We start from the raw sequence: 17,122 nt of genomic DNA, 5'->3' as shown, positions 1-17,122 counted from the left end.
ACATGTGAGGCAGCGAACACTAACACACATAGAAAATTATTTGGCTTAAGGAGGAAATGTCAAAATTTAATGTCAGTATTAAAGCATAAGGAATGGAAACAAGAAATTTAAAATCATTACAAAAATAAACAATTCTTCATGATCAAAACAATTCTAAACAACTGCTGAAGTCTGCAGATAGCAAAGAACACTTTTCTGTTCAAACTTGCTTCTGACCATCATAAAGCTGAAAAAAACAAGAACAAAACTGTTTAAACAAGGAAGGAAATATGACCAGGGCATGAAACTTTAAAGTGCATGCTGGAATCTAACTGAAAGTTTTAAAAGCTGAGCAGAACACATTAAACGTGGCTATATTACAGCAGTTTATCACCACTGCTGCTGAGTACATTAAATGAGTAGCTGATAAAAGTATTCCGAGCTAGTTGTCACACGTTCTTTCCTTGTGACTACACCGATTGCTAGTCAACACAATGAACATGACTGGAAAGATTCCAACATGGCTCTTGGCCACTCTTTCCGCCCAAATCTTATTCAGACATTCTTTCATCTTAATCTCACATCTTTTCCAAATTAAAAAATGATGGGGCAAAGTCAAAGATAGCAGCAAGCAGGCTTCCCTTTAACATGACTTTCTTCTTGTAATCTTAAATTTGAAACCACTGGATCAAATTTAAGGAGCATTTACATCTTACTGTTAAACTGCAGATGATTGAAAAATCAAAGTCATCTTCCAGTATCAATTAATGTCCTTAAAATTATTAAATTTACCATCAGCAACAGCAGTTCGTGGCTTTATACCACCAAGCTCTTTTGTCTGGTGCAAATAAGTTATGAAGAAGCTAAAAACAATTATGTAGAATTTATTAAGTGTGCAAATATGTAACAGGCCAGAGAAAGAAACTCTCAATAGGAACAGTAGCACACTTACTAAATTTTTCATATTAGGAAAATCTACAGTCTCCCTACAAATGAGACAGTAACAGAAGTGAATTCACATCTCTGTGGAAATATAGCTCTTCCAGCCTAATAAACCCACACTGCCCAATTACACCCACTTGACTAATTAACCTACCAGGCCACATCACTGGGATGAGGAAGAAACCAGAACACCCAAGAGGAAACTCACATGGTCATAGGAAGAACATATAAACTCCTTACAGGGAGTGGCAGGAATTGAACCCGTGTCACTGGCACTGTAAATGTGTTATACTAACCGCTACGCTACCAGTCCACCTCTTAAGAGCAATAAACACAGTGGAGCACATGCAGAACACCGTCATGGTGTGTGAACCAGTCTCGGAGTCCTCATACAGTACATCCAAACTATATTAATGTCTGGATGACATCAGAAGCTTCACAAGGATAACTACATTATTGCAGACTAACCACCTGTTAACATTTGCTTTTGTGATAATGTCATAACATTAAATATTTACAAGACTTACTTACACACAACTATACCACAAAAGTAGTTTCCAGATATAACAAATACCATTCTCTAGATAGCAAAGAATTAGCCAAATTCATGTGGTAAATGCACAACTGGGAACAAGGAGTAGGAGGTGGTGGTTTAGAATTTAAATTTAATGGGATTTGTACATGGTACCAGTTAGTCTCACCTGAAGTACTCTATTCATCTGTCTTAAGCTCCAGGTGTGAGGTTTAACCCAAAAAAAATGAACAATGCAAGTTGGACAGTGTATTTAAAATCTTTACATAAAGCAATGAATCTGCCAGTAACCAAGATAAAGATTGTATCTCATGAGCCCTGTTGCTTTGGTATATTAAGTATTTCAAAAATGACCACACCACTCCCATCTTTAAATTTCCACAGGAGACAATTAATCATCAGAAATTACTCTCCTTGTTCAAAACCAAGAGGTGTATAATTAGGTTAGAATACAAATTCTCCAATTTTTAATTTATTTTATTTTAATAAAAGCTCATAGAATATGGACATTCAAAAGTATAAGAAAATGTCTTAATTCAATAAAGACTCAAGAACTGTATATTGGTCAATATTACTGCTGTAGTGCCACACAGCTCAAAATCAATAGTAATTTCTATAAAATATATGCATCTCTCTAAAGCAAGTTTTTAAAAGAACATGCAGATTTCATGTCCTCCAATATGAATACACAACACAGAAATACCAAATAAACATAAAATTTTAAGTGCTAATATTTAAACTGACATCACTAATTAGTGTGAAGAAAAGAAAACACAAATGCTATTTAGAAAAATACTTTGAAACAAGATAAAAAAATAAATCTTCCATATGGTCCAGCAATGCTATTATCAATATTGAGTGCATAAACTTCAGAAGATTTCATGTCTGAGGCAAAAGATCATTGTAGTTTATTGCCCGAAAAAAAATTAAAACAAAATACTGCAAATTTAAGATTTTACTGAAGTAATAACCAAGTAGGAATACAACACAAATCTGACATTTAAACAGTCTAATTAATAATAATTATCTCCTTATTCACAACATTTCACACACTCAATTATATTCTGCATAGTTTATGAGTCATGTGAAAGTAAGCAACTTACAGTTAATATACATCATTCATCAGCTTGGAGCCAACTTACTTTCTGTAGATGGCAGTACAATTAAAGTTTTACATTCTGCTGCAGTTGTATGAATCCTCTCTGCATTCACACTGAACAATCTTTTAAATTTTCATATATACACACACATTTCAAATAGCCTTAATAAAATATACCTGTTAGAAGATTGTCCAATATTTGGTTTGATCAACCTGCAAAAGTTCATTTAGAGAAGAAAAGGAAAATGAACTTGCATTGCAGTACCTTAGTACCTTATATGACATAAGGAAGTCAGATTGATTCACATAAAATGAAGTATTCTTTTCCTCAGGTACAGTCATTGTTGTAATATTCAGTCAACGTTGCAGCGATTTTGAACACAGTATTCTTTCTAAAACCACAATATTTACACAACCAATTTTAGGAATATTCGTTAAGATAAAGAACACCAGGGCAAAACTAACATGTTTAATCCAAAGTAAATTATGTCTAATCTTCTCTGAACTGGGTGCAGATGACAGTGGGTGAAGAAGTGATTAATGAGGGCATTCCTCTATGGGGAGAAAGGGATAAATTAAATCCTTGTATATTGCTTTTGTTTACATGGAAGAACTTGATAAATGATACAATTATGCTTCAACCAGACCACTGAAATTACAGTCTTCAACTATGACACAGTTTTTATTTGAAGGAAACATACTCCCAAAATTCTTTCCCATTAAAACAGGATTCCCTGGATCAAGTCCAGTAAAACATTATCATGGTCAAGTGAAACCAGATGTCGTATAGGTAGACTGCCAACATATTGGTTGATTATCTTTCCATAAAGAACTTATTATTTTTATGTTGCAAAAACTCATTGCATAACACTGCCATATTTATTACCAAGTTTTCTAATCTAATTTAAATATTTAAAATAATTTGGAGATGCAACATATCCCAGGGAATCTCTTTCTTGCTCCAATTTATTCAATCTGTCTTAAGCACATTAAGATGTAGAAACAGAGAGGCGACATTAAAACTGATGGAAATTTTTCTCCACAACTGAGCACTTCTCCAGCAGCCCAAGTTCATTCAGAACAGTTTTCAGTAATTTCATAGCTAGCCTATTTCAGCATATTTTTTAATTTCACTACTTCACAATGCTAATCCGCTGCAAAACAAAATTATACCAGTATGACATGACTCACGCCTTGCTTACATGAGAATTAATAGAAAAACCTGGTGACCTGATTCATGTTGTAGTATGATGTAAAACCACCTATTTGTCAGCATGATTGTTTTAATACAATTTAAGGCAAAATTTTTGTAACAGTAAAGCCATTATCCTGTAAAACTATGTTAATAAGATTAAAAGCTGTCAGAATCCAATTTCAATAAGCATTTGGAAATGTGAAGAACCTTGAAGGTCTGAACTTGATGCCTAATTGAAAATACTATTGGAACTACACTGTTAACATGCCTCAATAATTTGACACAAATCATTCAAGTAAGTAGTAGACACACCTATTTCCCCAGGTTAACAATACTAGTAATCTTGTGGAGGTGGGGCAAAATGTCAAGGATATCGTTTTTCAAGTGAACGTTAATAGCATCAGTGAAACTCCATTTCTGTTTCAATGTCTGGAATAGATCCAACATTAAAGGATGGCAAAGTTGGTTCCATATAAAGCTATATTCCATGTCCAATGAGAATTATAATTGTCTGCATGCTCCAACTATCAACAGGTGTATGCCCTCGTTTAGCAATCCACTATTCAAGTTGTATTCTCTGAATCTGTCATTACCTTCTTATAGAAAACATGCAACGAAACCTAGCAAGATTCTTTAGTTATGGTTTGACTGCAATAGAAGTCTACAGATAAAATTGATCAAATATCTCACTGCATCTGAATACAGGTTTAGCATTTACATAATGCTACTTCTCAGGAAATGTTAGCTTTTTCATACAAATTAATGCACCCACCCAATCTGACAAAACGTTAATGAATGAAAGAGCCTACTTATTATGGCTTTCCCTTTTGAGTTTTCCATTTCTCAGCAGCTTTTCAAATATGCAGTACTAATCCTATAGCTTTAATGCAGGAAAGATTTACAAGCATAAAACTAAAGTCTGGGCATGTTGAACCTTTAACCTAGGCTTTTGTGTGTTCCTGCTGTTCTGTCAAATTCAACATTAATTAAAATGTAACACAATCTTAATATTTTGAGTATTTTGAATCGTATACTGTATATTTGATCTCTGAAATATATGCACTTCTAAATAATTTCTATTGTTAGGAAGCCTGTGCTCTCAATCTATAATTAAAGCACATTCTTCTTACATTTTATACCTTTCTGTTAATGTAAAACAGAAAGTTTACCCATTATTACACTATTTGGTACATTCAACTGACTTGTAAAATTCATTATATTTAACAAAACCACTTGCCTAAGTTTAGTGACTTCAGAGTCCTTCAGTGTTAGTTCTGTCTGTTGATCCCCAAGGTGAGATGACAGGTCATTACATCTATTGTGCATCTCTTCCACTTGATTCCTGGCCTCTTGCAAGTCATCCTCCAATACCTATTATCACCAATAGCCAGAACAATGAAAGCAGAATTGGTTTAAAAAAAGAAAGCACAATTTAAGACATGTGGATGAATACAATAACTGCATTCATTTACTCAATATTTGATAGCGGTTACATTTAATCAAATGTGTTGTAACACACTGCTGCCCCAACCTGTAAAACTGGCACATTGGCAAACACAAGCTCGAACTTCTAGTTGCAACTGCACTCTTCAGAAAAGGTGTTAAGAGGAGATCAGACATCCCCTCACAAAGAAGAGGAAAATAAATCAGGTATTTCAAAAATTCCACCCCTGCAACTCTTGGAGTTAGCTCAAAGCAATACTGCCAGACTTTCTAGCTGTGACTTATTATCCAGTCAACTAGAGTTAAGTGCGTACTATTTTTTTAAGGTCCAATCAAAGGTTAGACTTTAACAAATGCTGACAATTACCATATTCTTATTTGAATTACGTGTGCTTTGGCTATTATTTCAAAGAACAACAAGCACAAAATGCTGTAGGTACTTAGCATGCTGGGCAGCATTTACCGAGAGGAATAAACAGTTGACCTTTCAGGCCGAGACCCTTCATCAGAACTAGAAAGAAAGGAGGAAGAAGCCATAATAAGGTGGTGGGGGAAGGGGAAGGAGTTCAAACTAGCAGGTGATAGGTGATGGGGGGAAGGGAAGATGGATGGGGGGGTAATTGAAGTGAGAACCTGGGAGGTGATAGGTGAAAAAACTGCAAGGCTGGAGGAGAAACCTGATAGGAGAGGAACAGTTGACCATGGGAGAAAGGGAAAGAATGGCAACAGGGGTGGTGATGGGCAGGTGAGAAGAGGAGAAGGGGTAAGAGGGGAGCCAAAATGGAATGGGAAAAAGAGAGAAGGGTGAAAGTAGGGAGGCGGATTACAAGTTAGGGAAATCGGTCTTCATACTATCAAGTTGGAGACAATCCGAATGCCCCTTCAACATGGCAGCACAGGAGGGCACAGGTGGCATGTTGAAATGGAAATGCGAATTAAGATGGAAATGGGTGGCCACTAGAAAATCCCACCTTTTGTGGTGGGAGGAGCAAAGGTGTTCGACGAAGAACTCCCCCCATCTACATTGGGTCTTCCAACATACAAGATTCAGGATTGTTTCCTACCCTGAAGACTGCAGTTACAACATTAATATGTTTAACTTCCCTAATATAATCTGGGACCTTCTTAATACAAGACGATGAGATGGGGCAGAATTTGTTAGGTACATCCAGGAAGGTATCTGAAATTATTATGTAGATAGCCCAACAAGAGGAAGGGCTGCACTGGATCTAGTGTTGGGTAATGAGTCTGCCCAGGTAAGCGACCTTTCAGTGAGTGACCAGTTAGGGAACAGTGACCAAAACTCCTTAAGTCTTGAGGTAGCTATAGATAAGGATGGGTTTGGACCTTCTCCAAGAGTATTAAATTGGAGCAGGGCAAATTACAAGAGCATTAGGCAGGAACTAGGGAGAGTTAATCGGAACAGCTGTTTCTGGGCAAGTCCACATCCAACATGTGGAGGGTATTTAAAAACCAAATGCACTAAGTACAGGACAGGTATGTTCTTGTCAGAAGGAAAGACAAGGATGGCAAAGTAAGAGAACCTAGAATGTCAAGAGTGATGATAAATTTAGTCAAGAAGAAAAGCAAGAAGTATATAAATCTCAGGAAGCTAGAATCAATCGGAGGTCTTGAGCATTATTAAAAAAGCCATAAAAGAACTCAAGAAAGGAATTAGGAAAGCCAGGAGGGGGCCATGGAAAGACCTTGGCAAGTAGGATTAAGAGAATACATCAGGAGCAAGAGAGAACTCAAGAAGAAATTAGGAAAGCCAGAAGGGGACAAAAGAAGATGTAAGACCACTTAAGGATAAATGGGGGAACATTTGTTTACATTCAGAGGTTGTGGGTGAGGTCTTTAATGAGTACTATATTTCAGTATTTAAAAAGGAGGACAAGGAGGATCAGGAGATCAGTGTATTGATATGCTAGGGAATTTCAAAATAAAACAGGAGGTAGCACTAGGTCTCTTAAAGACCATTCAGGTGGATAAGTCTCCAGGGCCTGATGGGGTACAACCCAGGTTATTAAGAGAGGCAAGTGAAGACATTGCTGAAGCCTTGACCAATATCCATGTGTCCTCTCTAGCCACAGGTGAGGGACCAGAGGACTGACAAGTAGCTAACGTTGCTCCATTACTCAAGAAGGGAACCAGAGATAATCCTGGAGACTATAGACCAGTGAGTCTCACGTCAGTGTTAGGGAAGTTATTGTACAGAATTCTAAGGGATAGGATTTATAAGGATTTGTAAAACCAAGGCCAAACTAACACAAGCCAGCATTGCTTTGTGCGAGCAAGTTATATCTTAGTAAAGTAACAACAGTCGGGCATTGTCTACATAGATTTTAGTAAGGTGTTTGACAATGTCCATCATGGGAGGCTCATCCAGAAGATTAAGATGCACAGGAGCAATGGTGACTTGGCTGCTTGAATTCAGAACTGGCTTGCCCGTGGAAGACAGAAAGTAGTGGTCGAAGTGACTTATTCTAGCTGGAAAAATGTGATTAGTGGTATTCCACAAAGATCTGTACAGAGACCTCTGCTCTTTGTTTTTTTTTAATATATATATATGTGTGTGTGTGTGTGTGTGTGTGTGTGTGTGTGTGTGTGTGTGTGTGTATATATATATATATATTATATTATATAAAAATTATCTGGATGATAATGTGCATGGGTGGGTTAGTAAGTTTGCAAGTTTGCCAAAGGTTGTTGGTGTCATGGTTAGTGTAGAAGACTGGCAAAGGACATAACAGGATATAGATCAGTTGCAGATGTGGGCAGAGAAAGGGCAAATGAAATTTAACGCAATCAAATGTGAAGTGTTGCACCTTGGTAGGTCAAATGTAAAGAGACAGTACACCGTTAAGGGCAAGAACTTTGACAATGCTGAGGAGGAGGGGGTCCTTAGGGTGCAAGTTCATAGCTCCCTGAAAGTGGTTACAGGTTGATAAGGTGGTTAAAAAGGAATTTAGTATGCCTGCCTTTATTTGTCGAGACATCGAGTTCAAAACTCAGGAAGCAAGCTCTGTTGCAGCTTTATAAAACTCTAGTTAGGCTGCATCTGGAGTATTGCATACAGTTCTGGCTTAGGCAGTGGAATGGGTGCAGAAGAGATTTACCAGGATGTTGCCTGGACTAAAGGGCGTGTTCTATTATGAGGCTGATTAAACTTGGGTTGTTTTCTCTGGAGTGGCAGAGGCTGAGGGGAGATCTAATGATGGTTTATCAAATTATGAGAGGCATAGATAGAGCAGACAGACAGTATCTTTTTCCCAGGATTTAAATGTCTAAAACCAGAAGGCAGGTATTGAAGGCGAGAGGGGGTCATTTCAAAGGAGATGTGAGGGGTAAGTTTTTTTTTACACTGAGTGGTGGGGTGCCTGGGGTGGTGGTAGTAGAAGCAAATACATTAGAGACCTTGAAAAGACATTTTGATAAGCACATGAATGGAAAGAAAATAGAAGGACATGGATATTGTGTAAGCAGAAGGGATTAATTTCGTTGGCCATTTGATTACTAATTTATTTGGTTTAGCATAACATTGTGAGACAAAGGGCTTGTTCCTGTGCTGTATCTTTCTATATTCTATTGCTCTAATATCAATTGCTTGTTTAGCATCAGTAAAATAATTCCTATTACATGCAATCCTTAATGTATGCAAGCCTGTGCCATCATCTTCTGATAATTATAGAATTCTGTTGTATGCTAATCAGATCACTTAAGCAGATCTGTGCGATCATTTATAAAATAAATATTATGCTCAAATTGAAAAGCCTGCACAAAAAGTGTTAACTTACAAAAGGCTGTTATCAAAGCTCCATGCACAAGGCTATTAATTAAACTCAAAACTGCGTGGATTCAGGGTGAAACCTCGGAATGGATAAAAAAAAAGTTGAAGGACAGGAACAGCATGCACACATAAGAGAAGTTATGCCAGAGTGGGATGGGGTGCCTCAGGGCTTGATGCCTGGATCACAACAGTTTCTTGCTTACATCAATGTTCATAGTACAGCAACTCAAACTGCAGATCATACCAACTGGCAGGGAACAATCAATTGGAAAAGGAAGCTCAGAAATGAAATGAATTGGATTGGATTATATTTGTAAATGAACAGAACAAGAGATAAAATTTAATGCATACAAGAGAACTGTGCTGGTGAAGAGAACAAATGAAATGCAAATTCCAGGAATGCTAGTGAAATAACCACAAATAAAATTAAAGTGTTTCCTTGCATACACAACACTAAATATGTCTAACTAATACAGAGCTTAATTAAGATATGCATTATTTATTGGCATTGAATTTTCCTAATGCAGACAACTCAAAGCAACATCCAGATCCATATGCTGATCAACAGCATTGTTGCTCAATATTGCACATTCTACACAAAGTAAGTACAAAGCTCAAATTTGAGGGCCTTAGTGAAGAGGGAAGAATAAAGCATGAATTACTTCCCAGCAAGTAAAGTTACAACAACTTTTCAGAAAACCTTTTTGTGGCTAGTGGAGTTCTTTGTTTTCCATTTGATGTTATCACTTAAAGTCATGACAACACTTACTGTGTTATTGCAAAATAAAATAGACCAAAACAGAATTAGGCTGTAATGGCTATGAAAATGTTTTAAAATCTATCGATTTACTCCAGATTGCAGCTAAAACTGAAACACAGGGCCCGAAGGCTCCCACTCCCTACCATCCCCCTGTCTGAAGTACACTTTCTGGAAAATAAAATTGAAGACCTCATTGCAGGATTGCAGTACAAGAGAGACATCAAGGATTGCTGTGCAAGGTGCTTCACAGAGACTTGTACAGCCCTAGCACTGCAGGCACAGCACTTCAGCCTGAGGCTTTCACCTTCCACCACATGGACTAGAGAGCGACATAAGATAAAAGACAGAAGAGGTGGCATTTGCTTCATGATTAACTCACAGGCAACCTGATCAGTCCTGCTCCCCCAACCTGGAATATCTGGCAGTCAAATGGCCGCTATTCTATCTGCCGAAGGATTTTTCCACCATCACCTGAGATGCAGAGTATATTCTACCCCTGGCAGACATCAGGCTGGCACTGGAGGAGATGGGCACAATGATGAGCAGACACCAGACAGCACACTCTGATGCCTTCCCGATCCACTGAAATCTACTGGAATCAGTAGGTTGGGAGCTCCCCTTCCTGTCAGTGCTACTATCTAACAACAGAACATCTTTCAACAGGTGAATCCTTGCAAGGTGTCAGACCCAGATGGTGTAGCAGGTAGGGGACTGAAAACCTTTGCTACCAACTGGCTGGAGTGTTCAAGGACATCTTCAATCTCTCACAACAACAGTCAGGAATTCTCAGGTGCTTCAAAAGTTCAATCATAACTGTGCCCAAGGAAAGGTATGGGAATCAGACTGCCTGGACAGATAGTGGAGTGGTTGCAGAGAAAGATGTTGTCAAATCTGCATACAAAGTCAGGAATAAAAAGGCCGAGCACAGTGGAACTGATATTCTGAGCTGCATACATTTCAGTGAAAGTACTGTAAGAAAAGTGGATGACCTTAAACAATAGATCAGCGCATGGAATTGTGACATTGTAGCCATTAGTGAGACTTGGTTACAGGAAGGGCAGGACTGGCAGCTCAGTGTTCCAGGATTCCATTGTCTTAGATGTGGAATGGATTAACGGGATGGATTACCAGTCAGGGAACCTGCCACAACAGTGCTCAGTCAGATCAGACTGGAGAGCTCAACTAATGTAGAGCCGAGGAATAAGAAAGGAATGACCACATTAATGGGATATTCTAGACTACCCAACAATATGCAGGATTTACAGCAGCAAATCTGTGGAGAGATTGCAGACTGCTACAAGAAACATAAGGTTATGATAATAGATGATTTTAACTTTCCACATATTGACTAGGACTCCCACACTGTAAAACGGCTAGATCGGATAGACTTTCTCAAACATGTTCAGGAAAGTTTCCTTAATCAGTACATAAAAGTCCCAACTACAGAGTGCAATACTAGATCTCCTATTAAGAATGAGACAGAGCAGGTGACAGAAGTTTGTGTAGGGGAACACTTTGGATTATAATGCCATTAGTTTCAAGGTAATTATCAAAAAGGATAGGTCTGGTCCTTGGGTTGAGATTCTAATTTGGAGAAAGGCCAATTCTGATAACATCAGAAAGGAAATGGAAAGTGTGGATTGGGACAAGTTGTTTTCTGGACAAGATGTGCATAGCACATATAGGCAGGAAGGAGCAAATGAGATACTTAAGGAGCATAACAAAATATAAGACAACACTTGAGGAGGAAATCAGGAAGCCGAGAGAAGATGTGAGGTTGCTCGATCATACAAGTTGAAAGAGAATCCTAAGGACTTCTACAGATATATTAAGAGCAAAAGGATAGGAAAAAAATTGGTTCTCAAGGAGAAAATTGGTTTTCTGTAAGATTAGATTAGCAGTTTAACACACGGAGCCAAAAGAGTTGGGGAAGATGTTAAAAGTATTTTTGTATGTACCAGGGAGGTGGACGGAGTCTATAGATACAAGGCAATGCAGCATTGAGATCATGGAACCTAAACAGGTTATGGAGCAGGTGGTGCTTGCTGTCTTGAGGTAAATTAGGGTAGATGAATCCCCAGGGCCTGACAACATGTCCCCTTGGAACTTGTCGAAAGCTAGTGCAGAAATTGTAGGGTCTCTAGCAGAGGGTGAGGTGCTGGAGGACTGGTGAACAGCTAATGTTGTTCCCCTGTTTAAGAAAGGCTCTAAAAATAAACCAGGAAATTACAGGCCAGTAAACCTGACATCAGCAGTGGGAAAGTTATTGGGAGGTGTTCTAAGGGACTGTATATACAAGTATTTGGATATACAGGGACTGATTAGGGATAGTCAACATGGCTTTGTGCATGACAGATCATGTCTAACCAATCTTACAGAGTATTTGAGGAAGTTACCAGGAAAGTTGATGAAGGCCAGACAGTGGATGGTATCTACATGGACTTCAGCAAAGTCTTTGACAAGGTCTCGCATGGGAGGTTGGTCAAGAAAGTTCAACCGCTTGGCATTCAGGCTGGAGTCGTAAATTAGATTAAACATTGACTTCATGGATGAAGCCAGAGAATGGCTTTAGGTGGCTCCCATTGTGACTGGAGGCCTGTGACTAGTGGTGTGCCATAGGGATCAACACTGGGTCCTTTGATAATGGCAAACTTTGATAATGGTAAACTGGATCAGCAAATTTACAGATGATACTAATAATGGGGGGTGCAGTTGACAGCGAGGAAGACTATCAGAGCTTGCAGTGGGATTTGGACCAGCTGGGAAAAGGGCTGATAGAATTTAGTGCAGACGAGTGCGATGTGTTACACTTTGGTAGGACCTTCCAGGATAGGTCTCACACAGTGAACAGCAGGGCAATAAGGAGAGCAGTAGAACAAAGGGATCTGGGAATTCAGGTCCATAATTCATTGAAAGTGGTGCCACAGGTAGATAGAGTCATAAAGAAAGCTTTTGGCATATTGGCCTTCATAACTTAATATCTTGAGTACAGGAGATGGGATGTTTCATTGAAGGTGTATATAACGCTGATAGAGCCAATTTGGAGAATCATGTGCAGTTTTGATCGCCTACCTGCAGGAAAGATGTAAATGAGGTTGAAATAGTACAGAGAAAATTTACAAGCATGTTGCCAGGACTGGAGGGACTGAGTTATAAGGAAAGAATGAATAGGTTAGGACTTCATTCCTTGAAACATAGAAGATAGAGAGGAGATTTAATAGAGGTATACAAAATAATGAGGTTTATCGATAAGATAAACGCAAGCAGGTTTTTTTCCCGACTGAGGTTGGATGGGAGTACATGGGTTAAGGGTGAAAAGTGAAATGCTTAAGGGGAGCATGAAGGGGAAATTCTTCACTCAGAGAGTGGTGAGACAATCTGCCAGCTCAAGTGGTGGATGCAGGTTTGATTTCAACACTTGAGAAATTTGGAAGGGTATATGGATGGGAGGGGTATGGAGGCTATAGTCCGGTGCAGATCAATGGGAGTTGGCAGATTAATGGTTCAGCACTGACTAGATGGACTGAAGGGCCTGCTTCTGTGCTGTAGTGTTCAATGACTCTACTCTAAGAGCAAGATGAGCTGTCTGAATGACTATCTTCCAATAACACTCACATCTACTGTGATGAATACTTCTGGTCATGGCTAGAATTAATGCTTTATCATCATTCTGAATCTCAATAATTTCTTCTTACAAGTTCTCTTCCTGTTCTTCCAGTTTGCAAAGAAATAGGTTAATTACCCAGTCTAGAATTTTCAGATCATTCAGATCCTTGAATTAATTCTGAAAATCTTTCTTGACTGACTGCAGGTGTAAGCAGTACGTTTACAAATCACCATCTGTGAAAGACAGTGCCATACTTTCCATGCAGGGAATCTGTGAGAACATTCTTCTTCCCATGTTTTGCTTATATACCTCTAATTTCCTGATAAAAGTGAACACTGTACTTTTCCCTGGATTAAAATGAAATTCTCACCCTGCAGTTTCATGATTAGAATGTTCATTTTGTCATAAAAATTGGCAAGGTATGCCACATCTCCATATAGAAGTTCAATTTTGTTTCCCAAGCTCTTGTTGGCTTTGAGCAAGAATTCAACCAGTGTCAAAAACATCAAAGAAACACTTTAAGCAGCAGCCTTTTGACAGCCAACACAATTCAGTGTGAAGAAGCAAGCGTTCAAACTCTTCATCATTATCTTCACATAACTGGCAAATATTCTGCTATTTAATGGATCAACTTTAACTTGGTTGATAGCAGATATTAGAAGAGTCATGCTTGAAAAAAGGCACTGGCTGAGGTTTCTGGCTGCGATATGCTCACTATGAGTTACACAATGGATTTCTAACAGACTTGGAATTTCTTTTTTCATAAATGCCACTAAACCAGCATGGTGATCTGTCATATACAAGACCATAAGACACAGGAGCAGAATTAAGCCCTCTGGCCCATCGAGTCTGCTCTGCTATTTTATGGCTGATCCTTTTTTCCCCTCCTCAACCCCATTCCCCAGCCTTCCCCCTATACCCTTTGATTTTGTGTCCAATCAAGAACCTATAAATCTCTGCCTTAAATACATCCAACGACCTGGCCTCCACAGCTGCCTGTGGTAACAAATTCCAGAAATTCATCACCCTCTGAACAAAGAAAATTTTCTGCATTTGTTTTAAATGGACACCTGAGGCTGTGCCCTCTTGTCCAAGACTCTTCCACCATGGGAAACATCTTTCCACATCTACTCAGTCTAAGCCTTTCAACATTCAAAAGGTTTCAATGAGATCCCCCTCATCTGTCTGAGATGATGCTGAGGCTTTATAAGGCACTGGTGAGGCCTCACCTTGAGTACTGTGGACAGTCTAGGCTCCTCATCTAAGAAAAGATGTGCTGGCATTGGAGAGGGTTCAGAGGCGGTTCACAAGGATGATTCTGGGAATGAAAGGGTTATCATACAAGAAACACTTGATGGTTGTGGTCTGTTCACAATACTCAAGGTGAGGCCTCACCAGTGCCTTATAAAGCTCAGCATCACATTCCTGCTCCTGTATTCAAGACCTCTTGAAATGAATGCTAACATTATATTTGCTTTCCTCACCACCGACTTAACCTGCAAGTTAACTTTTAGGATGTTCTGCACAAGGACTCCCAAGTATCTTTGCATCTCAGATTTTGGACTTTCTCCCCATTTAAAAAATAGTCCGTACATTCAGATCTACTGCACTTTCCAACACTATTTCATTTGCCACTTTCTTACCTGTCGGTCTCACCGATAAACCAGTGAATCAGACATGCAGTATTCTACATTACCAATGTCCAACAGGGTCTTGCAATCACAAGAAAAACATTCAAGCCAATCAGTTGCATCATTTGTTGGACCACACACCACCTCTGACAACTTCCTCCTTGGTTGGCTGCAACAGTCAGCAACATGGTGCACAATAAGTCCAGTCCACCACTATCATGACACTTGCTGATGGGGTAGACCTGCAGTACATAATGCTCTTGATATCCAACGGTGTCTTATGATCATAAAAAAGATGTAAAGGACAAACAATTACACTCTTCTTTGAACCCAGAGAGGGTGCTGTGACCAAGCGCATCGCTATCTTATCAGATATATGAAATAGCAGAATTCAATATCCATGTTATTGAATTGCAGACTACTCTTCTTTAAATTGTGCTTAGTCTCATCCACTCAGGGCAGTAGTGCACAATGGATTGGAATTACTATGAATGCACAATGTATTTGAATTATTACATATGATAAAAAGATTCCTAAGTATATGTTGTGACAGGGTCCATGTACCATCACAGAGAGTGATGAAGAAGGAGCAATGGATAGAGAGAGGAGAGAGAGAAAAAAATTACAGTGCCTATAAAAAAGAATTCACCTGCCCCATCCCACTGGAAGTTTTCATGTTTTATTGTTTTACAACATTGAATCGCAATAGATTTAATTTGGAGTTTGACACCGCTCAACAGAAAAGACTCTTTTGTGGCAAGATGAAAACAAATTTCTACAAATTGGTCTAAATTTATTACAATTATTAAACACAAAATAATTGATTACACAATTACTCACCCCCTAAGTCAGTATTTACTAGATACACCTTTGGCAGCAATTACAGCCTTGAGTCTGTTGTGATAGGTCTCTGTCAGCTTTGCACATCTGTACACTGCAATTTTTCCCCATTGTTTTTTACAACACTGCTGAAGATTTGTTAGATTGCATGGGGATCGTGAGTGGACAGCCCTTTTCAAATCCAGCCACAAATTCTCAATTGGACTGACGTCTGGACTCTGACTTGGCCACTCCAGGACATTAACTTTACTGTTTTTAAGCCATTCCTGCGTTGCTTTGGTTTATGCTTGGGCTCATTGTCTTGCTGGAAAACAAATCTTCTCCCAAGTCACAGTTTTCTTACGGACTGCATCAAGTTTTCCTCCAGGATTTCCTTGTATTTTGCGGCATTCATTTTACCCTCTACCTTCACAAGCCTTGCAGGACCTGATGCAGTGCCAAACATAGCGTTTAGTCTGATGGCCAAAAAGGTCAATTTTGGTTTCATCAGACCATAGAACCTTCTTTCAGCTGACTTCAGAGTCTCCCACATACCATCTGGCAAACTCTAGCCGAGATTTCATGAGTTTTTTTTCCAACAGTGGCTTTCTCAGTGGTGTGATATACTGCATCTGATGCACCTAGTGCGGCCTTCTAGATATTGGTGAAACCCGACACAGACTGGGAGACCGTTTCACTGAACACCTACACTCTGTCCGCCAAAGAAAGCAGGATCTCCCAGTGGCCACACATTTTAATTCCACATCCCATTCCCATTCTGATATGTCTATCTCTGACCTCCTCTACTGTCAAGATGAAGCCACACTCAGGTTAGAGGAATAACACATATTCCGACTGGGTAGCCTCTAACCTGATGGCATGAACATTGACTTCTAACTTCCGTTAATGCCCCTCCTCCCCTTCTTACCCCATCCCTTATTTATTTATTTATTATTTTTTCCTTTTTTTCTCTCTCTCTCTGTCCCTCTCATAATAACTCCTCGCCTGCTCTCCATCTTCCTCCCCCTTCTTTCTCCCTAGGCCTCCCGTCCCATGATCCTCTCCCTTATCCAGCCTTGTATCCCTTTTGCCAATCAACTTTCCAGCTCTTGGCTCTATCCCTCCCCCTCCTGTCTTCTATCATTTTGGATCTCCCTCTCCCCCTCTCAAATCTCTTAGTCTCTCTTCTTTCAGTTAGTCCTGATGAAGGGTCTCGGCCCAAAACGTTGACTGTGCTTCTTCCTATGGATGCGGTCTAGCCTGCTGCGTTCCACCAGCATTTTGTGCGTTGCTTGAATTTCCAGCATCTGCAGATTTCCTCATGT

General features: G+C 39.2%; 1 protein-coding gene across 4 annotated transcripts in view; it reads right to left on the bottom strand.

Annotated features, from left to right (window-relative positions):
- cntln (centlein, centrosomal protein) overlaps positions 1–17,122 on the bottom strand; it is a 538,558-nt gene that overhangs the window by 426,224 nt on the left and 95,212 nt on the right. For 3 of the 4 annotated variants that reach the window (XM_063048919.1, XM_063048920.1, XM_063048922.1), the window contains 2 exons: positions 4,985–5,118; positions 2,730–2,765 (listed from right to left, as the gene is read on the bottom strand). In XM_063048919.1, the coding sequence (XP_062904989.1) occupies positions 2,730–2,765; positions 4,985–5,118 (170 nt within the window). Of the gene's footprint in view, positions 1–2,729; positions 2,766–4,980; positions 5,119–17,122 lie in introns of all 4 variants that reach the window. The other variant, XM_063048921.1, reaches the window with a different exon arrangement.

The sequence above is a fragment of the Mobula hypostoma genome, chromosome 5 (genome assembly GCF_963921235.1).
Source record: "Mobula hypostoma chromosome 5, sMobHyp1.1, whole genome shotgun sequence".
NCBI lineage: Eukaryota > Metazoa > Chordata > Chondrichthyes > Myliobatiformes > Myliobatidae > Mobula > Mobula hypostoma.
This window is presented reverse-complemented; position numbering and strand designations above follow the sequence as displayed.